The sequence below is a fragment of the Gymnoscopelus braueri genome, assembly GCF_963280865.1.
Source record: "Gymnoscopelus braueri genome assembly, chromosome: 12".
In the NCBI taxonomy this organism is placed as follows: domain Eukaryota; kingdom Metazoa; phylum Chordata; class Actinopteri; order Myctophiformes; family Myctophidae; genus Gymnoscopelus; species Gymnoscopelus braueri.
Window position 1 is genome coordinate 7,168,342 of NC_137614.1, and position 23,933 is coordinate 7,192,274.

The 23,933-nt window shown below is 38.8% G+C and overlaps 1 protein-coding gene and 1 long non-coding RNA gene across 2 annotated transcripts in view; both read right to left on the minus strand.

Annotated features, from left to right (window-relative positions):
- Nucleotides 1–1,559: 1,559 nt before the first annotated feature.
- Nucleotides 1,560–23,933, minus strand: part of LOC308096326 (uncharacterized protein) — a 44,487-nt gene continuing 22,113 nt past the window's right edge. Inside the window, exons 6-11 of the mRNA XM_080443732.1 lie at nt 22,455–22,745; nt 19,767–20,051; nt 4,130–4,411; nt 2,991–3,275; nt 2,221–2,307; nt 1,560–1,590 (exon numbers count right to left, since the gene is read on the minus strand). Of these exons, the coding sequence (XP_080299858.1) occupies nt 1,571–1,590; nt 2,221–2,307; nt 2,991–3,275; nt 4,130–4,411; nt 19,767–20,051; nt 22,455–22,745 (1,250 nt within the window). The 3' untranslated portion in view covers nt 1,560–1,570. The remainder of the gene's footprint in view (nt 1,591–2,220; nt 2,308–2,990; nt 3,276–4,129; nt 4,412–19,766; nt 20,052–22,454; nt 22,746–23,933) is intronic.
- On the minus strand, nt 13,673–16,191 carry LOC308096328. Its single transcript, XR_013934140.1, has 6 exons — nt 15,947–16,191; nt 14,899–14,949; nt 14,564–14,603; nt 14,401–14,461; nt 14,141–14,288; nt 13,673–13,814 (listed from the first exon to the last, which is right to left on the minus strand). It is a non-coding gene; the product is annotated as an uncharacterized lncRNA (long non-coding RNA).

Sequence of the window (23,933 nt, forward strand, 5' to 3'; positions counted from 1 at the left end):
GAGCGTCGCAGTTCCCGCCCACTTCCTGTTTTTTTTGGTGCCGGAAGAAAAAACTCAATGCATTTTTCCATTGACATTTCCAAAAATATTTATATCTATTAATTTAAGCCTCGAATCAAGCCATCACGAGATGACATGAATCATGACCATAAAACGTTTTTTTCTGTGATTTTTTTTTATTTTATATTTAATTATATGATATACTATATTTAATAAATACCCTTTGTTTTGCCGTTTTCAACAAAAAAAAAATCACAGAATCAAACGTTTATGGTCATGATTCATGTCATGTCATGATGGCTTGATTCGAGGCTTAAATTAATAGATATAAATATGTTTGGAAATGTCAATGGAAAAATGCATTGAGTTTTTTCTTCCGGCACCAAAAAAAACAGGAAGTGGGCGGGAACTGCGACGCTCTATTCCTGAACCGATTATATGACAAAGGTCGCAATCGTTCAGAAATAATGTTTGTTCGTGAGCTGGTCTAGCCGGCTCCATCCACTGCAATTTAATTCATAGAACTTCCAGTACGAGGTTCATGTTTGCCACCCATGAGTACATGGCGTCCAGCATGAATTTTCCTTTCAAAAGGTTCCTTGGCTAACATTACGAGCTCCAGTGGATACGCCCCCACAGTTCAGAGCAGAGAGAATACTGCTTGGTTTTTCATGATTTTGAAACCTATATTATTATTATTATTTATAAAATAATAATTGTACATTTGTATTGTATTTGCTTTGTTCAGGACCCCAGGAAGACTAGACTAGACTAACACTAGAGGCTCATCCATGTGTCTCTAATGGGGATCCTTTAATAAACATAGACATAAACCTAATTGTCAAAACCTTGTCATTTTGGTTTTATCATAAAAACAATTCTAGTTGGTTTATAACACATTATTGTGTGGTGTGACAAACTGAGAAGATAAAGATAAAGAAAACTTTATTGTCCATTAAATTGACATGAAATGGAAATTTGTCTTTGGCACACCAGCAGTCAGTTACAACAATAAAACATTACAAATGAATATAATATTATTACTGCTTAGCAGGGTGTTTAAAATCGTTGGATTTAATGTTTAAAAAGTTGATACTTTACCATTTTCATAGTCATCATCAGGATGAGTGATTACACCATATACGCTTGTGTCGCCTAAAGGTAAACAAATAAATGTTCTTTTTATCTCTATTATTCCAAACATTGTTTTAATTTAGTTAATTATCCTGCTAATTAGGAAAACAACCACAAAACAAACTGAGACACTTTCATGTACTTCCACAAACATTATTGTTAATGTTTAATGAGGTTTTTTAAAGATATTCTTAATTCAGATGGAAAAATAGACCCATTATCCTTGTCACAAGGACTTGTCAGAATTGTTCTTCAACATGATTGGTTGAAAGACTGACCGTGCTGCAGTGGGAGGTACACATCATCAGGAGCTGCACTCTGATTGGTTCCCTGAGACTGAACAGGTCTAAAAACATAAAAATATACACATATATACACTATATATATATATATATACACACAATTCAATCAATCAATAGACAGATCAACACAGTACTTACCTGACACAACATGGACCTGTAAATTTAAAAAGAGAGAAGTTGTACCATGAATCTTTGAACTGACTTTTAAATTGCTATGCCATTGCTAATGTCTTATTTATTCATTCACAATACAGTATGCTGTCTTCAGACAGGATGCATGTCCACAACTAAAAGACATCCTCCATTTAAAACAAGGTGAAGTATTGCAGGACAATAAATAGCCTCTGACAGCATGAAGCAGGCTGGGGTTTTTAGACTCATAGTGACAACACAACATGCTGCTGTGTTAGACATAATGTAACAAGATCACGGACGGACGGACGGACGGGCGGACGGACGACAAAGTTCAAACCTATAGACTACAGAAAGGACTTCCTCCATCTTCCATACATGTAACCATAGCCATGTTGGACATAATGCTACGGACAAGATCACAGATTGATGGATGGGCGGACGGATGGATGGATGGATTATAAGAAATCAAACCGATATTCTACAAAAAGTAAGGATAAAGGCACAGTGTTTATGTCAGCAGGGGCGAGTTCGTGTATGTGTGTGTGTGTGTGTGTGTGTGTGTGTGTGTGTGTGTGTGTGTGTGTGTGTGTGTGTGTGTGTGTGTGTGTGTGTGTGTGTGTGTGTGTGTGTGTGTACATTGCTGACATACCTCTGCGTTTCTCCCAGAGAAACAGACCCAGAATCAGCAGAAGGATGGAGACTCCAGCCGGCATCAGAAGGTACAAATATGGATTGTCTTTGGACATCGGAGAAAATGAAGTAGAATCACAGACAGATTCATCTTTAACAAATTTTTAGAGCTGTGGATCTGAACCACAGCTGTGAGCTGTAACTTTCAATTGTGCGTCAGCAGATATTTATAGATTTACATTTTGACCATGAGTAGGGCACAAGCACCTATGACTGATTGATTTTTCCAAGTATTTAACACGGAACATTTTGGAAATTGTATTGTAAATAAATAGTAAATGGTGCATTTATATAGCGCTTTTATCCAAAGCGCTTTACATAGATTGTGCATTACATTCACCCATTCACACACACATTCATACACCGATGGCGGAGGAAACCATGCAAGGCACCAATCTGCTCATCGGGAGCAATTAGGGGTTCAGCGAGGACACTTCGACACAACTCTGGGGGAGCCCCCCAGCCCGGGATCTACCCAGCTACTCTACCCCTGAGCCACTGCCGCCCCATGTGTTGTATTGTACTAACATACTCTACCATACAGTTACATTGTATTAACACATTACTCGCCAAGATATTAACAACCACTCCAACTTCTGCCCATCATCTTTCCAGATTAACTCAGGTTTTTGTGATTGCATTACATCAAATAAAGGAACCCTCCAATCATCATAAAGTATATAATAGAAAATGAAATGAAATTAATTTTCGACATCTTTCACTACATACCTTTGATATAGAGTGGGTTGTCAACGGCATCACTCTGCTCCACACTGACTGGGTTTTTCATTTCACAAAACAATGTTTCAACCTTCTTCCCTTCCTCACTGTTGATGATCCAGTGTGAAGTGTTCTGTCCAGAGCCAGACACCATCCATTCCCCTTGATCTTTCTTCCAGCGATAGGTGACCGGACCTGAATCTGTGCTGTCCCCTCCTTCACAGACCAGTGTGCAGCTGGTAGAGTGAGATGTACACGGTTCCTTGATCACCACCGCTGGCTTTGGGACTTTCTCTGTTGGGGGAAGAAAGAATGAACAATGTTCTTGTGTGATTATGTCCATTTGTGTCTGATGTGTTCTCCATCTCTACAGTAGCATATAGACAACCATACATATAGGAGTCAAATATGTGTCATGTTCACTTCAGTATATACCATATATGGAATATGAAAAACTTAATGTAAAAATAAAGCTCTATAAGGAAATGAGTGTGAGCACCACTTAGCACCCCAGTAACCACAAGCTATAGTGGTCACTGGGGTTTCACTGCCATTTCAGAGTTGTGTAAAAATGAAAAGGACACACACACACACACACACACACACACACACAACACACACACACACACACACACACACACACACACACACACACACACACACACACACACACACACACACACACACACACACACACACACAGGCTCTATTAGCTCAATGGCGAAAGATTGACACTTGTGCAGGAAACCGGGTTCAAATCCGGGATAGAAGAGGAAAGTTACATAGTGCAGCTTTAATCAGTGAAAAGGTTCCATTCTTCCATCTTTTATGACAAGCTGTTTATATTTTTAACAATCTCTCTGACTTGGTTCACAGCAGAACAAATGAAAGCATGGTGAAAGGTGTCTCTGTTTGGTACTTCTAATCTAGGAGGATTAAACATTTAAACACACAGCTGGCATTGTAGTGACACATCCAGTGTTAAACAGTTGGGTGTGGATGTAATTCACTCTGCCATGTATCTGCACTGTTATGGTTAAAACAGAGTATCAGACATAAGTGTACTGAAAAATATGTATATTATGATGGATAGAAGTACAACACATAAGCATAACATGTATCCTTCACAGGACACAATTCACACTTACTGATCACTCGAACATAGTAAGTCTTCCTCTGCATGCGACCGTTTATCTCCACAGAATATTCTCCACTGTCTTCTATGGTCATATAGTTGACCAGCAATTTTCCAGTGGCTTTACTCAATTCTGTACGGCCTCTATATGTCCCGTGGTAATCCACATAAGGACCAACCCATTCTGCCACCTTTCCTCTGCCTTGTTTCCACAGGACGCCAGTGATGGGATTGGTAACAGAGGTAAGATCTGGAAGAAAATCAAGGACCGCTCCCAGTGGAAGGTACATGTATTCTGTGTGGAGACAAGTTATAGGAATCAATAGAGATTTAGTACAATAAACCAAAACTCAACCATCTCTACAGTAGCATATAGACAACATACAGCGGTATAGTAGCAGTCAAATATGTGTCATGTTCACTTCAGTATATACCATTTGTGGAACATGAAAAAATATAAAAATAAAGCTCAGGGAATGAGTGTGATCACCACTTAGCACCCCAATAACCACAAAGCTATAGAGCTCCATTTCAGAGTAGTGTAAAAATGAATAGGGCATACACAAACATGCGTGCAGTGCACACACACACACACGCACACGCACACGCGAGGGACCATGTTTTTTCGTTTACTTTTTACCCAAAATGCAATGCATTACATTGTCTCACCTGTTGTTTGAGCAGCTCCACAACAGACCAGGATGTACACCACTGTGTGAAGAGAGAGAGAGAGAGAGAGAGAGAGAGAGAGAGAGAGAGAGAGAGAGAGAGAGAGAGAGAGAGAGAGAGAGAGAGAGAGAGAAAGAGCGAGAGAGACAAACAGAGAGAGAGAGAGAGGGGGATGCACGACAGAAACAAAAGGTTAATGTGTGTGTGAGAGAGAGAGAGAGAGAGAGAGAGAGAGAGAGAGAGAGAGACAAAGAGAGCTCTCTGTGGTGCTTTTTTCATAGTAGAGATGTGGTTTTCTTTGCACGAACAATGTATAGAGTCATACTTAATGTTTTCCTCTCTGACTTCCTGTTTCTCTCAATGTTTCACTCTCTTTCTTTTTCTCTTTTTTTTTGTCTCTATTTCTCTCTTCCTCTCTTTTTCATGCATTTTTCTATCTTATGTTCTACTTGGGTGAAATTGAAACATCCCACCTGAAAATGTATTTTCTGTTTACTAAAGAGCTGGAGAGACAGTGGCCCTCATTTATCAACGCGGTGCAGCCCAAATAATGGGCGTAGGGCGAGATCACCGCACCTTTCGGCATTTATCAATATATCCTGACGTGGGCTTCATCCTACCTTACGCTGAGATCTCACGTCTGGTCGAGACCAGTTGTTGACGTTGGCTGCGCCCGTTTATTCCATTCTAGACCTGCGGAGCAGCATTGTCTGTCTGACTGTCTGACAGGCATCTGGACACATAATCCACTCCTAAATGTATAGGCTACACTAATAAATAATCCCTGTGAAAATATAACATTTTATAAAGTAATTTAAACAAACTGCTTTAACAGTCATTCAGTTGCATTGGCTATTTTAAAATAGCAGATCTGCAAGCTCAAAAACGGGTCGCATCGCGACGTGTTGTGAGCTTGTAGATCTGCTATTTTCAAAATATACGAGCGCTTTTGCGTCGGGACTCGGGAGTCCCGCGGTCGGGACTGCCGACGATCTTTTCATGGACAGTGAGGTCTACAAACTTACAGTAGCTTGTCCTATGTTATGGAGTTATGTCAGAGAGAGTTATGTAGGCTACAACCTGGCTGGGTTAAGGATATAAACCCGACGATCCAATCTCTTACTAACGTGGCGGACGGCGGACCGAAACCACTGCCGCCCGTCCGAGTCTCACGGGGAATATCCTACATGACTGCTTGTGCACTGCTCGGTATGGGTTAAATAAATTAATATACAAACGTATTCCATTCATGGCGATGTGATTGGTATCATAATATGTCATTCATGTAGGCTACATGCCTATGTGACAAAGATTGTACCGCTTCGGTACGGATTACAATACATGAAAAACACAGCTGGGCGGGCGTGTGTGTGTGTGTGTGTGTGTGTGTGTGTGTGTGTGTGTGTGTGTGAGTGAGTGAGTGAGTGAGTGAGTGAGTGAGTGAGTGAGTGAGTGTGTGTGAGAGAGAGAGAGAGAGAGAGAGAGAGAGAGAGAGAGAGAGAGAGAGAGAGAGAGAGAGAGAGAGAGAGAGAGAGCGAGAGAGAGAGAGGGCGTGTGCGTGTGCGGCGAGGCAGGCGGGGGAAACTCTTTCTCATTGGCTTTTGATGTCTTTGGTCGTATTCTGGTCGTTCTTCATGTCGTAAAATCGGGGCGTTTTGAGAATATTTAAGGGCGTGTTATTTAAATGACGCTAGGTTTCAGCCGTGACATTTATCAAGCCTGGGACCAAATGTAGGCTCGGATCAGCTGTGTAGGATTCGTTGATAAATGTGACTTCGACGTTGGTGTACGGCCGAATATATGGAAAAATATAAGCCGGTTTATACGCTGCGTTGATAAATGAGGGCCAGTTACTGAACAAACACTCTATAGCAATGATTACAATATAGAGCTATTTAACACTGTTACTGAACAAACAATATAGCAATGATTACTGTAACCTTTTCACAAAAAAACGTTTTGTTTTAAACACCAAATATCACAGCACCTCTATGTAGCTTGAGCGGTCAAACTTTTTTCATTTTTGTCTGAAGCTTTACAACAGCAAGAGCAGAGAAGTGAACAGCCCAGGACTCTCTGGGCCATAATGATAAGTCAATGGGAACCCTTGGGAATACTACCGGACTTAGAAGTATACCAAACAACCAGACACAGACTCTCCCGTGAGCCAGTCTGACATAGGGACATCCCTGTGTGCCTGACACACAGCCATGCACCACATGGAGGTCTTACAACCACCACCGGGGGCTGACCCTGCTCACCACCTATGCCCACCCTCTATCATCTATCTCAGGCATAGGAGCCAGCACGACCTGCCTGGAGGTCCACTTGGGATCAACGGTCCTATCCAGTGAGCCAGGCTGACATAGGGACCCCTGTTGGCCGAATGCACAGCAGCGCACCACATGGAGGTCTTAGAACCATCACCACCAGGGACCTGACATAGGGACCCCTGTTGGCCGAATGCACAGCAGCGCACCACATGGAGGTCTTAGAACCATCACCACCAGGGACCTGACATAGGGACCCCTGTTGGCCGAATGCACAGCAGCGCACCACATGGAGGTCTTAGAACCATCACCACCAGGGACCGACTCGCCCCACTCACACTCTACCCGTCAACGAGCACTCATCCTGGGCTTCCAAGTGCCCCACTCTGTAGCCTTGATGGCTATAGAGGCCCACTAAACTTTTAGACGAGACCCTCTCATACCTCCCACCTACTTCTTTGTTCCCAGATTTGCCAGATATCTGATAATATTCCTTAAAGGGATATTTCACTTTCAAAAATAATTTGGGTCATTTTATCATCTACTCAGGCTTTTATGAGTACAGACAGCTTTTAAGTTGCTTTATTTAGATTTAGATTTAGATATTTGATATTCATTTTATCAGACACACTTCCTATACAAACCCATTGTAACTTCAAACTCATTTTAACCATGATAGATTCATTTTAAAAAAAACGTCCTTGGTTCTGGTAACTCATACTACCCTCCTAATACGTGAGGGGCCATATTTTTTTTTATTACTTTTTTTCCAAAAAATATATTAAAGTAGGTTGAGTAAGGTTACAAGTAAGTATTAATTTTCAGCCTGAACATAAAAACATTAAACCTTCACTCCATCCTTTTAATAACATTGTTTTGTAACAAAATAGGGATTTATGTTTGTTAAATAAATGTAAATGAAAAAAGTGCAAAACGTGTTAGCGAAAAGAAGCAGTGTTATCAGATAGTCTGTCTGGACTAAATACAATTTAATGTTTAAAGTAAACTAAAATAAGACAGAAATAAAGTACTTACATGCTATTGCAGAGTTTGATATGAATTTCATTGTGACAAAATGACTAAAACTGAGTGAAACTCAGTAAAACTCAGTGACAGCTACGCAGTTTGACTCCTCTGCTTCTGGCTCAAGCATCTATTGGCCACCCGCCCACCCACCCACACCCACACCCACACCCACACCCACCAACTCATTTAGAAACCAGAGAAGATGGACAATCTAGAATAGTAAAAGTAAATGTGTAGAATACATACTTCATAAACCTTGTGTCTCCATATTATTTTTTCGTAAATTAATGCCCTACTTCATCATACAAGAGTGTCGCACAAAATTACTGAAAACACGATGTGACACATTGTGAGCTTATAGATCTGCTATTTTGATAGTTTTTCTTGTTTTAAATAATAAAAAAGGAAAGGACATACAGTGTTTCCACCCGACAGCAACGACATACAGTATTAGTTTAAGAAAAGGTTGCAATGTAGGAAGTTGCCACTTTAGGGTGTAACGTGCATGATGTCCGAATTAAAAAAAAACGTGTTTCACATCCGTATCTCTGAGACTCTTTCTCTTCCTGTGTGTCTTATCAAAAGTGCTACAGCATTGTGTTGAGTGCTGATGACTTGATTTACTATTGTTGTCTTTTAGGTCAACACAACCCCTCTTAATGTAAACCACTGTTTAATTCATGTTTTAAGTCTTGTAGCCTGTCTAGTGTTGTACTGTATTGTAGTATTGTATTTTTAAAAAGTTATTATTAAAAGGTTTAGGGATGGAGTTAGGGATGTGAAAGATTTCTAGAAGACGTTTTTCGTTTTGAAAAAGAAATTAACAAGAAATATAATTAAAAACCTGCCATGTTGCGCTAGTGCGCTAGTGTGTGCGTGCGTGCGTGCGTCTATTCAGGCAATCTTTATCTGTTGTTGTATTCTGAACTAATTGGACTATGACACACAAAGGACACTAGAGGGAGCCAGAGCTCCATAAATAAACGTTCTAAGCAACAGTTCAATGAACAGTAACATCCTCCATGCTGGAGATCAGTGCTTCTCAATGGGGGGTCTGGGGACCCCAAGGGGTCCTTGAGGAGGTTCCAGGGGGTCCCTAGCAAAATGAGATAATACAAATAAATAAAATAAAAAATGTTGATCAAAAAGAAAACAAGAAACCTCACAAATAGACCTGGCACAAAATATTTTCAAATTGGGGGTCCTTGACACAGACCTGGATCCGTGAACAGGCATGTCAGGGGTCCAAATGTCAGGGGCCCAGACCCAGGGGTCCAAAGGCCAGGGACCAAGGCCCAGGGGCCTAAAGGTCAGGGACCCAGACCCAGGGGTCCAAAGGTCAGGGACCCAGGCCCAGGGGCCTAAAGGTCAGGGTCCCAGACCCAGGGGTCCAAAGGTCCCCGAAGGACCTCAGCCTCCTCAGAGGTGTCAGTCCAGTTCCAGGTTGTTTGTCCAGGTCCCCTCAGGTTGAGAACCACTGACATAAAGGACCTTTCACCAGCTCACCGCTTTTGTTTGAAAGAAAAAACAAAAAAAGAAAAGAAAAAAAAACAGTCTGTATTGCTCTTGGAGTGACACACTGATATGAAAAACATTTAACCACTTAAAGCCAACACAGATCTGTGAGCTTGTAGATCTTGTAAATAGGGCTTAAATGGGTCATTCATGTACGTTTTGTTTTCCCTTCTTAGAAATGTAGTGGAGTCAAAAGTACAATAATATGTCTTTGAAATGTAGTGGAGTGAAAGTCTTAAGTATCAAAAATTTAACATTTATACAATTTTAAAAAATGGGAAAATAAACGAATAAAGTAAAATAAATGAAAAAAGTAATGGAAAAAACACAGCCCCCTCACGCATTAGAAGGACAATATCAGTCACCAGAACCAAGGATGTGTCTTTTCAATGAATATAACATGGTTAAAATGGAGTTTGAAGTTACAATGGGTTTGTGTATAGGAAGGGGGCGTGTCTGATAACATTTGATCAGCAACTTAAAAACGGTCTCTGGTGTTAACAAAAGCCTGAGTAGACGTTAAAATGAACACAAACATGGAAAGTGAAATATCCTTTAATATATAAAACTTGTTAAAAATCCTGCCAATACTCCTCTCAATCAGTTCCTTGTGCCAACATTACGTAGAACAATGGGGTCACTTGTCTCTGTAGGATGTCTAGTTCAAAAGTTATGTACAAAGATTTGGCGCCCCCCCCCCTTGTAGTAACTCTGAGGATCCCTTAGGGGTCCGGGACCCCCTGTTGAAGACCCCTGCTATAGCACATTGATAAATGCTTTTATTTTATTTTTAGTCAACTGATAGGACTTTATTGGTGATGTGTGCAGTGTTGGGCAGTAGCTAACAGTAGCTACAAGCAGTGAAGCTACCAGCTGGTAATGTACTTGGTTTTGGGGACCTCCAGGAGGTTGGCGTTACCTGACCTGAGGGAGCGGGAGGGGACATGAGGTTTGAGGAGGTCGAAGACTGGAGGCGATGATGGAGGGCTCGTCTGAGGATGACCTAGAGAGAGAAGAGGTAGGGGGGAGCCAGATTGTTCAGTGCCTTATACAGTAGGTGGTACGTTGTAGAACATAACATAAACCTACTTACCTAAACTAACTTAAACATGTCAAGCACACGTAGAAGGACTCGGAATGCAGACGGCACTGAAAACATGCAGGTTTTATTCACAAAAACTTCCAAAACATGCAAAGGGCAGGCAAAATCAAAACTGTGGGAAGCAGGGGGGGGGGGGGGGAGTCAACGAGGACAGAGGTACCGGCAGGGGCTGGGCAAAAACGAAGTCTAGGGGACAAAACAGAGATCAGTAACGGCAAAACTTGGCTTAGAAACTTGGCTTCAGAACAATGCTTGAGAGCTTGCAATCAAGACAATCCGGCAAAGAGTCGAAGAGAGGCAGAGCATTAAATACTGTGGGCATGATTGCAGGTGAGTGAATGCAGGTGGTCACACTGGCAGGCACCAGATCCAGACACACCCACACCCACTCCTAGGTCAGACTGTGACAAAACAGGAGTAAGCCGGAGGGAATTGGATTCACCAAATAAAAGTACCAAGCACCCCTACATTGTGACTAATTAGGTAATTATTTACAAAGATTAAATCAAACACACAAACTAAGTAAATGGGTATCTGAGATTTATAGGAAAACCAAATAACTCAAAACAACTTAACCAAAGCACAATAGAAGCAACTAAAACGTACTCAAGGCAAACAAACAACTCTGTTAACTAAGGCAGACGGTTACGAAGGCAAATGAATCAAATAAAGTATATTTTGGAGAAGAAGAAGAATTGAGCCTTTGTTGCTTTTCAGCCACCGATCCTCCCAGCTACCAGAGCAAAATGAGGCTTTACTTTTAAATAGTTGGACCCAGAGCCACAGCCAACCAGCGGCCAGGGTGTGAGAAGAGCCAACCAATCAGGGCTGGGGATCAATTCCCCACCGGGCTATACTAATTAAATACACAAAAATAACCTATACTTAATATAAATATGAAATAATCAATACAAATACAAAATGAAAAGTGTGCGTGCGTGCGTGCGTGCGTGCGTGCGTGTGTGTGTGGGACTGTTACCCTGCATGTACTGGTGAAGATCATAGATTGCAAGGAATAGATGCGTCATTTAACAATTACAAATAATAAACTTTATTTTAAAGCGCTTTTCCAAAAAATTGGTTACATCAATTACAAACAAAGATACAAAGATAAAAAAGCATTCAAGGAAATAATCACAGATAAAAGAGGCAATTAAAAAAACTATAAAAAGGTGTGGATAGAAAAGTAGGTTTTCAGCAGTTTTACATTGTTTTGTGAAAAATGTCATCTCCCTGTATATTTTTGAATCTCAGGATCGGGATTAATAATAATTTAGTTCCCACTTATTTGTTTTGCCACTGTATATTTGCACATACGTGAAATTTCTGCTCTGCATTTACCCATCCTACTAGGAGCAGTGAGCAGCCATTCACTCAGGGAGAAATTAGGGGTTAAGAGTCTTGCTCAGGGACACACATCGACACATTGCTGACACGGCCTGGAATCAAACTTGCGACAACCTGTGGCTGCCCACATACATTATAAAAATGCTGTACGTGGTTTAGTGATGTTATACAAAATTATGCAGAATCGTCTTTGTTCGCATTCATTTATGTGCTTAAAGAGACACTTTGAGAGTTGTTTCACTACAATGTAAGTTAATGAGGAGACTAAAATTGCACACATACAGTAATTACTATCATGCCATATAAAAACAAAAATCTATTCAGGGTAAAGAAAGAAAGAAAAGAAAGCCACTTGAAAACCAAACAGTAATAACAGTAATAATGATTATTATTATTATTATACAGGAAAGATTATTATTATACAGTAATATACATCCTAATTAATTTAATTTGTGTTTAAAGTGACATGATTAGCCTCAAAGAGCCCATGTGATCACTGTCCACATCTTGAAGAAGCAATGCTGCTGTCTCCATAGATACCTGCAGATCATCTTTAAAAACAATTACATTTCCTCTCCTTCCAATTAAGTTAATTAAGTCTAGTCTGTTTCATCAAGAGAAAGGTTCCTTCAATCAACTTAAAGGGATATTTCACTTTCAAAAAAACTTTTGGTAATTTTTGCGTCTACTAAGGCTTTTGTGAGCCCCCCAGACCGTTTTTAAGTTGCTTGATTCAGTATTTAGATATTTGCTATGAATTTTATCAGCCACGCCCCCTTCCTATACAAAGCCATTATAACTTCAAACTCCATTTTTAACATGTTAGATTAATCAAAAACGCTGTATTACATTGTAATTACATTTTTTTCATTTTCCAATAAATATATAAAGAATGTATGAAAAAAGTTATCGAAAAAACACAGCCCCCTCGCGTATTAGGAGGGCAGGGTGAGTCACCAGTACCAAGGACGGGTGTTTTTGATGAATCAAACATGTTAAAAATTGAGTTTGAAGTTATAATGGGTTTGTATAGGAAGGGGGCGTGGCTGATAAAATGAATATCAAATATCTAAATACTGAATCAAGCAACTTAAAAACTGTCCGGGGTGCTCACAAAAGCCTGAGTAGACGATAAAATTACCCAAAGTTTTTTTGAAAGTGAAATATCCCTTTAAGTATTGTCATTATCTTTAAGGTTGCTCTATCTTACTTCCCAGTGCACCCCCTGGTGGTCATAATGGGAAACGTATTATACAATATTGTGCACCAAAAGTCTTTCACATTTTATCCAAGATGTTTAACATCATTACCACAGTTGATACTTAAAAGCTCCAGTTATCCCACAGTCATGGCAGAACATATAATAAACATTATAACTAAACAACTAAATGATGTCTCTCCTGCATGTGAGATTATACAAACAAGGGACTATATTTCAGTGCAATTTACAATGTAATGTACAGACGCTTATTTACAGTAAGAAAGGTAAATATGAGGTAACACATCAAATGCATAGAAATAGTATAATCTAGGCTCACAGGTAAACCAAGAACCTATCATCAGTCTAAACTGTATAATATAAAAAATAATCTATAATTTGTACATTGAAACTATATACACAGTATGTACAGTATGTGTTGCAATAATTACATTTTTTCCTATTGTTCTTTGAACCAGTGGTTCTCAAACATTTTCATGTCAAGGACCCCCAAATTAATATGTATTTGGCGGCGGACCTCCATCTGAAATATTTTGTGCCAGGGACCCCCCTCCCCCCCCCCCACCCCATAGAAGATTTGTGTTGTTAAAATGTTTGAAACATTTTTAAAATTTTCCAGTGTTTCATTTTTTTAATATGGAGTGGTTCAGCTGAACTGTTTATGATGGGGACCCCCTGGAGACCCCTCAATGACCCCTGGGGGTCCCCGGACACCCCTTTGAGAACCACTGCTTTAACCCATTAAAACCAGGATAACTGCCTCATTCCACTGCAATGTTTATCTTCTAACCTTGTGTACTGTATAATATATTCACTAATAATACTGTTCTCCTTGTTTTCTTTCAATCTCTATTATTTCCACCTTTTCCTGAAAACAGCAAATGATGGCTCTTTTACGCTAAAACATTGCACCTGTAAATCTGTGATGTGACAATAAAGGTTTCTCTATAACTCATTTCTATGGTGATTTGATGCTTGAACCTTCTGTCATGTTGGGTTGTTCTACACGTCTCCATCTGAGGACCTGGAACAAAGTTACAATAAATGCACAGGCTAGCTAGGCTGTCATTGAATATGTGCCATTTTCATCTACTGTCATCATACTTCATAACTGTAGAATAATACAACTTAATTACCTCCACATCCATTATCAAAGAGTTTCATCTTACACACTGGGCTCATTCCTTCTTGGTGATTCTGTGAGGGAAACAGGAGGTGAAAGACAGTCAGCAGACTTATAGAATGTGGGTCATAATTTGAACAGTTTGATGAATATGATGAATAGGTATAATTATTCACCTCTCATTTGGGCGTTCACTGAATTCAACATCCATTGCATCTAAAAAAATTAATAAATCTAAGATATATCTGCTTACTGGACATTTACTCTACAACCACTTGACGTCAAAATATGACTAGATCTGGACAACAGTATGACATGAGGACATTAAAATATGAATAACTGGACAACAGTATGCCATGAGAATATTGAAATATGAATATCTGGACAACAGTATGACATGAGGACATTAAAATATGAATAACTGGACAACAGTATGACATGAGAATATTAAAATATCAATAACTCTGGACAACAGTATGATTTGGGGACATTTAAACTGTATATACTGTACCATCATAGTCATCATCAGGTCCATTGATTACTCCATAGATGCTTGTGGTGGCTAAAGGTCAATAAATAAACATTAAAGTGGACAAATTGATTATTATTTTTTTACGTTAAACATGGTTTCAATTTAGTTAATTATTCTGCTAATAAGCAGGGGAAAAACAAACACACCTGAACTGATCAACTTTAATGCATGTATTAAAGTTATAAATTAATTCAAATTAGACTAGAGTTTAGAGTTGTCCTTGTCAGAAGAACTTGTCAGGAGTGTTTTGTTGGGCATGTTACTTAAAATGTGTAATTAGTAATACTTAATAGTTACTGCTATCGAAAAGTAACTGAGTTACTGCATTATTATATAAGTGATTAGTTGCTAGAGAAAGTAACTTTTGCCTGCCATATTTTACTTCTATATTAATAGAAGCTCATATGCCGTTATGCTATTGCTGTGGCATAGTGTGAGACAAGACAACTGTCAACTTTCATCTCTTATTGTATCTAATATATCTATAATAAAAAAGTATTATTACATACTATAATGTAGTGTTGATATAGAAGCATTATTGTCACTTTAATAACAAGTATTATTACACACTGTTTTTATGGGTTTAGTTTGTTCTTTTCTTACTTGGTAAAGTAAACGTATTTATCAATTGATTTTCAGTTTTGTTAAATCAAATTACAAAACTATGTTCATTGATCAGATTTGATATTAGATTTTGTATTTAAATGCGGTAGGCAAAATAAGCTTTAGCTTCAGCCAACACCTTTTCAGACCATTTTAAGGTGCTTTACTGATACTGTTCTATACTTGTTTGTCTAAAAAGGACAAAAATAAACTAACCTAACTAACTAACACTATAATTAATTATAATTTTTTACACTTAGATTTTTATCCCACAATTTTTGTAACCCATTTTTTCCCCCAGTGCCAATTGCCCAAGCTGTAATCCTACTCTCCCTGAGTCTACCAGCCTGGGGAGAGCCCCGAACTGAGTTCATGCTTCCTTCAATGCATGAGGAGTGAGCTGTCTGTCTGTCTAGAGACTGACCGTGCTGCAGTGGGCAGTACACATCATCAGGAGCTCCACTCTGATTGGTCTTCTGGTCTGCAGATGAGTCCTGATTGGGTCCCTGAGACTGAACAGGTCTGTAATTAAAAGATAAACATTGATCATAAATTAAGTATAAAACGAGATGTAATCTACTGCTGTCATGTTGATGAATAGACAGAGATCAATACTGTACTCACCTGATATAACCTGGATCTGTAATTTAAATAAAAATAATACGTTGTAACATAAACAGATGAATCACATTAAAACATACAACATTCAGTGGCTGAAAACATGTTAAAGGAGCACAATTTTCAACCTTATCTTCATATAATAGACTCTATTATAACCTACTCTTAAATAGAGTACCGAAGTCCTGATGTCACTTGTTCATCCCCTGGAAGTGTTTTCTCTATTGAGAGAATTTATTTTTGGAACACAGTTCTTATATGAAGCGATATTAAAAACTGAATTCAAAATGGGGGGAAAAAAACGTGATCCAGGTAGGATGAGTAAATTACGTCAGACTTCGGTGCTGTATTGGTCCTCACTAATGCTCATTATAAGATGACATCATTTCTGTCTACTCTGTGTCTCATTGGTGGACTGTGGACAGTTCAGAAACCTGCCTACCAGTGACATCATCGGTAGGCAGGTTTCTTCATTTCAAAGATTTCTAACTACTTCTTATTCTTAAGCCGCTGTTTAGATGCCTCAATAAAATACTGTGTACATCAAAAAGCAAGTGATTAGAAAACAACCTGTGATATGTCTTCTTTTATATTCCTGAACCGATTATATGACAAAGGTCGCAATCGTTCAGAAATAATGTTTGTTCATGAGCTGGTCTAGCCGGCTCCATCCACTGCAATGTAATTCATAGAACTTCCAGTACGAGGTTTGCCTCGTTCCTTTCAAAAGGTTCCTTGGCTAACATTACGAGCTCCAGTGGATACGCCCCCACAGTTCAGAGCAGAGAGAATACTGCTTGGTTTTTCATGATTTTGAAATCTATATTATTATTATTATTTATATATTTTTTAACTTTAATTTGTATTTTCAATTGTACATTTGTATTGTATTTGCTTTGTTCAGGACCCCAGGAAGACTAGACTAGACTAACACTAGAGGCTCATTCATGTGTCTCTAATGGGGATCCTTTAATAAACATAAACATAAACATAAACATAAACCACATAAACCTAATTGTCAAAACCTTGTCATTTTGGTTTTATCATTAAACATGTTTTGGTTGGTTTATAACACATTATTGTGTGGTGTGACAAACTGAGAATACATATTATTACTGCTCAGCAGCAGGGTGTTTAAAATCATTGGATTTAATGTTTAAAAAGTTGATACTTTACCATTTTCATAGTCATCATCAGGATGTGTGATTACACCATATACGCTTGTGTCGCCTAAAGGTAAACAAACAAACTTTCATGTTCTTTTTATCTCTATTATTCCAAACATTGTTTAAATGTAGTTCATTATCCTGCTAGGAGAACAACCACAAAACAAACTGAGACACTTTCATGTACTTCCAAAAACATTCATTGTTTAATGAAGATTATAATGTGTTTTTTTAAGATATGAATTAATTCAGATGGAAAAATAGACGCATCCTTGTCCTTGTCAGAAGAACTTGTCAGAATTGTTCTTCAACATGATTGGTTGAAAGACTGACCGTGCTGCAGTGGGAGGTACACATCATCAGGAGGTGCACTCGGATTGGTTCCCAGAGACTGAACAGGTCTAAAAACATAGAATATATACACACACACACACACACACACACACACACACACACACACACACACACACACACACACACACACACACACACACACACACACACACACACACATTGTATTTTGGTGTTATTTTTATGCTATATTGATGAATAGAATACATAGGACCACAATGGAAACAAGTCCCCAGGACTTTTTTTGTGTTATCCTTTTAGCCTTAATGTCTGACAGTGCTGTTTACATTTCTGACCTATAAAGTATTCAATCAATTCAATCAATCAATAGACAGATCAACACAGTACTTACCTGACACAACATGGATCTGTAAATTAGAAAAAGAGAAAAGTTGTACCATGAATCTTTGAACTGCCATTTCATTGCTATGCCATTGCTATTGTGTTATTTATTCATTCATTCATAATACAGTATGCTGTCTTCAGACAGGATGCATGTCCACAACTAAAAGACATCCTCCATTTAAAACAAGGTGAAGTATTGCAGGACAATAAATAGTCTCTGACAGCTTGAAGCAGGCTGGGTTTTTCCACAACACAACACTTTACGCGCATGCTGCTGTGTTGGCCATAATGTAACAAGATCACGGACGGAAGACAGGGTTCAAACCTATAGACTACATAAAGGACATCCTCCATCTTCCATACATGTAACTATAGCCATGTTGGACATAATGCTACGGACAAGATCACAGATTGATGGATGGACAGACGGACGGATGGATGATAAGCCGATGTTATACAAAAAGTAATGATAAAGACACAGTGTTTATGTCATCAGGGGCGAGTTCCAAAAGCGGTGCCGGCTTTCTGCCGCAGTATTTCTCCTAAGCCGTGGCTTCGTAGGTGGCTCGGCCGTGGCCTACGAAGGAACTCGCCGTCTCTCGTTTATGTATTTCTGCAAAGGTGCTGTGTGTGTGTGTGTGTGTGTGTGTGTGTGTGTGTGTGTGTGTGTGTGTGTGTGTGTGTGTGTGTGTGTGTGTGTGTGTGTGTGTGTGTGTGTGTGTGTGTGTGTGTGTGTACATTGTTGACATACCTCTGCATTTCTTCCAGAGAAACAGACCCAGAATCAGCAGAAGGATGGAGATGCCAGCCCCAATCCCCATCAGAGGGTACAAATAGGCAGGCTTGTCTTTGGACACCGGAGAAAATGAAGTAGAATCACAAACACATTCATCTTAAACACATTTTTAGATCTGTGAATCTGAACCACAGCTGTGAGCTGTGACTTTCAATTGTGCGTCAGCAGATATTTAAAGTTTTTCATTTTGACCATGAGTAGGTCACATGCACAAATACATGACTGATTGATTTTTCCAAAATTTGTATGTTATTACAATGTAACTTATAGAATCTGTATGGTAGAGTATGTTAATACAATACAACTTCAAAAATGTTCCGTCTTAAATACTTAATACATAATTTAACAACCACTCCAACTTCTGCCCATCATCTTTCCAGATTAGCTCAGTTTTTTGTGATTGCATTACATCAAATAAAGGAACCCTTAAATCATCATAAAGTGTACAATAAAAAATTATAGGTAGGGTAAGTGATTTTCTTTGGTTAAAATAAGTGTCTATATTCTATAGTCTATATTCTGATAGTACTCATTACTATAGAGTGTTTGTTCAGTAAAAGGAGTCTCCTTGTCTCTCCAGCTCTTTATGAAACAGAAAATGCATTTTCGTTTCAGTTTCATTTCCAATTTTATCCAATCAGGATAGAGAACTCAATCAGGATATAGATTATACAAGTGAAATTGGAGGTGATGACACTAAGAAATGAGCAGGCAAAATTGGAACTGGAACACTATAAAAATGAAGCTTAAAAATGGGATTTTGACACCTACCGGAAAATGTATTTTCTGTTTATTAAAGAGCTGGAGAGACGGGGAGACTCCTGTTACCCAACAAACACTCTATAGCAATGATTACTATCAGAATATAGTGCTTTAACCTTTTAACAAAATACTTTTTGTTTTAACCCAAAAATATCACTTACCCTACCTTTAAATGAAATTAATTTTCGACATATTTCACTACATACCTTTGATATAGAGTGGGTTGTCAACGGCATCACTCTGCTCCACACTGACTGGGTTTTTCATTTCACAAAACAATGTTTCAACCTTCTTCCCTTCCTCACTGTTGATGATCCAGTGTGCAGGGTTCTGTCCAGAGTCAGACACCATCCATTCCCCTTGATCTTTCTTCCAGCGATAGGTGACCGGACCTGAATCTGTGATGTCCCCTCCTTCACAGACCAGTGTGCAGCTGGTAGAGTTAGATGTACACGGTTCCTTGATCACCACCGCTGGCTTTGGGACTTTCTCTGTTGGGGGAAGAAAGAATGAACAATGTTCTTGTGTGATTATGTCCATTTGTGTCTGATGTATTTTGTTTGTCTTGTAGATTGTAGATTATGTATTTTATCACACTATGCTGCTGTAACGCCTCAAGTATATCTCATCTCATGTCAAAGCTTATCGTGGAAATGATTCACCGAAAGTAAAGTTGAAAGTATTGTATTAAGAACATAATATCGTCTGTCGGGTGGAAACCTCATATGTCCAAAACTGTTACTTTTCAGGATTCAAATTCAAAAGTATAAAAAGTAGCGATATACAAGTTCGAAAGGCGCCGGCGTCAGGTTATAGTGTGACAGTTTGATTGACAGCCTCTATTTGCAGGGTACCACTCCCTCTCAGCTCGCAAGCAGAGAGGAGAATACTTTAAATCATAATAAATTATAGACTGCACCAAAAAAAATCTAATTTTCATTTTTTGTAGATAAAAACTCGATTTTGTATTTGAAAGGTTTTGGGCATTTTTTCCCCAAAGTTTTATTTGCTCCTCTAATAAAGGAAATAGCTATATATTAAGCAGCAGTCAGTCAAGCCAGATAAAAACAAATTCATAATAGAATGCACATTAAACAGTACGTTTTGCTCTAGATCCCCCAAAATGAGATTAGTTTAGCTTGCAAGCTGCTATAAATTATGACTGTAATTTTGTTCTTGTTTTATGTATAAAATGTAATTTTGTCCAATCTGTATGGTAGAGTATGTTAATACAATATACTATAACTTATGCTCAAATGAGCATTGCATGCCTGTATACCAGTCCACGTAAGAGCAGTGAACAAGGAAAAACTGCTTTGTATTATGCTCCACACAAATGGAACAAACTTCAGGACTCTCTGAAACTGGTGTGATTGGTCTCAATAGAGACATTCAGGGTGCTTCTTGAGGACACACTACATAGTGACTGCACCTGTTTTATGTAACACTATGTTTAATTGCATCTGTGACATTGTAATGTGATTCAAATGTTTGTTACTGTTTCTCATTATGCATGTATTTTATATGCTGTTATCAGGGCGTCCTTGAAAAAGAGAGTTTGCTCTCAATAGGCTTCCCTGAATAAATAAAGGAAAAAGAAAAGAAAGAAAGAAAGACCAAATGAAAGCACGGTGAAAGGTGTCTCTGTTTTGTACTTCTAATCTAGGAGGATTAAACATTTAAACACACAGCTGGCATTGTAGTGACACATGCAGTGTTAAACAGTTGGCTGTGGATGTAATTCACTCTACCATGTATTTACACTGTTATGGTTAAAACAGAGTACCGACATAAGTGTACTGAAAAATATTTATATTATGATGGATAGAAGTACAACACATAAGCATAACATGTATCCTTCACAGGACACAATTCACACTTACTGATCACTTGAACATCGTATTTCTTGTTCTGCACGCGACCGTTCATCTCCACAGAATATTCTCCACTGTCTTCTATGGTCATATTGTTGACCACCAACTTTCCAGTGTCTTTAATCAATTCTGTACGTTTTTTATATGTCCCGTAGTAATCCACATCAGGACCAAAGCCCTGATCCCATTCTGTCACCTTATTGGGCCCATGTTTCCACAGGACGCCAGTGATGGGATTGGTATCAGAGTTAAGATCTGGAAGCAAATTAAGGACCGCTCCCAGTGGAAGCGGAATGTATTCTGTGTGGAGAAAACGATCAAATTGAACAGTTACAGGAATCAATAATGAGATTTAGTAGAATAAACCAAAACCCATCCATCTCTACAGTAGCATATAGACACCATACATATAGGAGTCAAATATGTGTCATGTTCACTTCAGTATATACCATATGTGGAAAATGAAAAACTTCATATAAAAAGAAAGGGGCACACACACACACACACACACACACACACACACACACACACACACACACACACACACACACACACACACACACACACACACACACACACACACACACACACACACACACACACACACACACACACACACAGGGTATTAGCTTGTGTTGTGTAGAACAGTTACATTTTGACTATTTTTCTTATGTTTTGCAGATGTTGGAATCATTCCATTTGTACTGATTGGTTGTCTGAAGGCTACTTGTAGTTATCTTAAATAATGTCATGAACCTTTTGGAGTTTCTTTGTTTTCTTTAGAGGTCAGAGAACATGAAACAGAATGAGACAAAAATATCTCTCTTAAAGGGATATTTCAAACATATGTTTGGGGTCATTTTAACCGTAACATCTACTCAGGCTTTTGTTTCACCCCAGACAGTTTTTAAGTTGCTTGATTCAGTATCTATTTAGATATAAGTGACATAAGTGTACTGAAAAATATTTATATTATGATGGATAGAAGTACAATACATAAGCATAACAATTCACACTTACTGATCACTTTAACATTGTATGTCTTGCTCTGCAGGCGACCGTTTATCTCCACAGAATAATCTCCACTGTCTTCTATGGTCATATTGTTGACCACCAACTTTCCAGTGTCTGTATTCATTTCTGTACGGTCTCTATATGTCCCATAGTATTTCACATCAGGACCAAAGCCCTGATCCCATTCTGCCACCCTGTTGAGGCCAATTCTCCACATGATGCCAGTGATGGTAACAGAGTTAAGATCTGGAAGCAAATTAAGGACCGCTCCCAGTGGAAGCTTAAGGTACTTGTATTCTGTGTGGAGAAAACGATCAAATTGAACAGTTATAGGAATCAATAATGAGATTTAGTAAAATAAACAAAAACTCAACCATCTCTACAGTGGCATAGACAACCATGCATATAGTAGCAGTCAAATATGTGTCATGTTCACTTCAGTATATACAGTGCTTTGGGAAGTATTGACCCCCCTTCACTTTTTCCACATTTTGTTATATTACAGCCTTTTAAAAAAATATAGTAAATTAGTTTTTTTACTCAACATTCTCCACATTATACCGCATAATGACAAAATTACAAAGATATTTTAGATTTTTTTTGCAAATGTATAAAAAATTTAAGTATAAAAAACGTATGTGCATAAGTATTGACCCCCTTTGCTATGACAAAGTTAAGCTGAGGTGCATCCTGTTTCCACTGATCATCCTTGAGATGTTTCTATAACTTGATTGGAGTCTACCTATGGTAAATTAAATTGATTTGACATAATTTAGAAAGGCACACACATGTCTCTATCAGGTCCCACAGTTAACAGTGCATGTCGGAGCACAAACCAAGCCATGAAGTCAAAGGAATTGTCTGTGGACCTCTGAGACAGGATTGTATCGAGGCACAGATCTGGGGAAGGTTACCAAAAAACTTTCCGCAGCATTGAAGGTCCCAACAAACACTGTGGTCTCCATCATTCGTAAATGCAAGAAGTTTGGAACCACCAGGACTCTTCCTAGAGCTGGTCACACTGAGCAATTGGGGGAGATGGGTCTTGGGTTCTTGGTCAGGGAGGTGACCAAGAACCCAATGAAGACGCATTGTGAGCTTGTAGATCGGCTATTTTTTCTCTCTCTCTCTCTCTCTCTCTCTCTCTCTCTCTCTCTCTCTCTCTCTATATATATATATATATATATATATAGGTAATGTGGCCTATATTTCTCTTTTGGTCTCACTGCTTAACACGCGGACAAAAAAGGGAATCTTAAAGGGAATGGCAGCAGGTACTCTGATTGGATTGATTAAAGTAACGCCCAAACACACCCATGACTAATTTAGGGCTGTTTTACCGCATAGCGCCTTGGGGCAGTGTGCAGATTACCACACCCATAATAGTAAAATGGCATTGGTCACGCCTCCACGTCTTAAGTTAAGGAATAAGATCTGGTGGTATTTAAGTCACGTAAAATAGGGCCCCCAGTAGAAGTAACAACA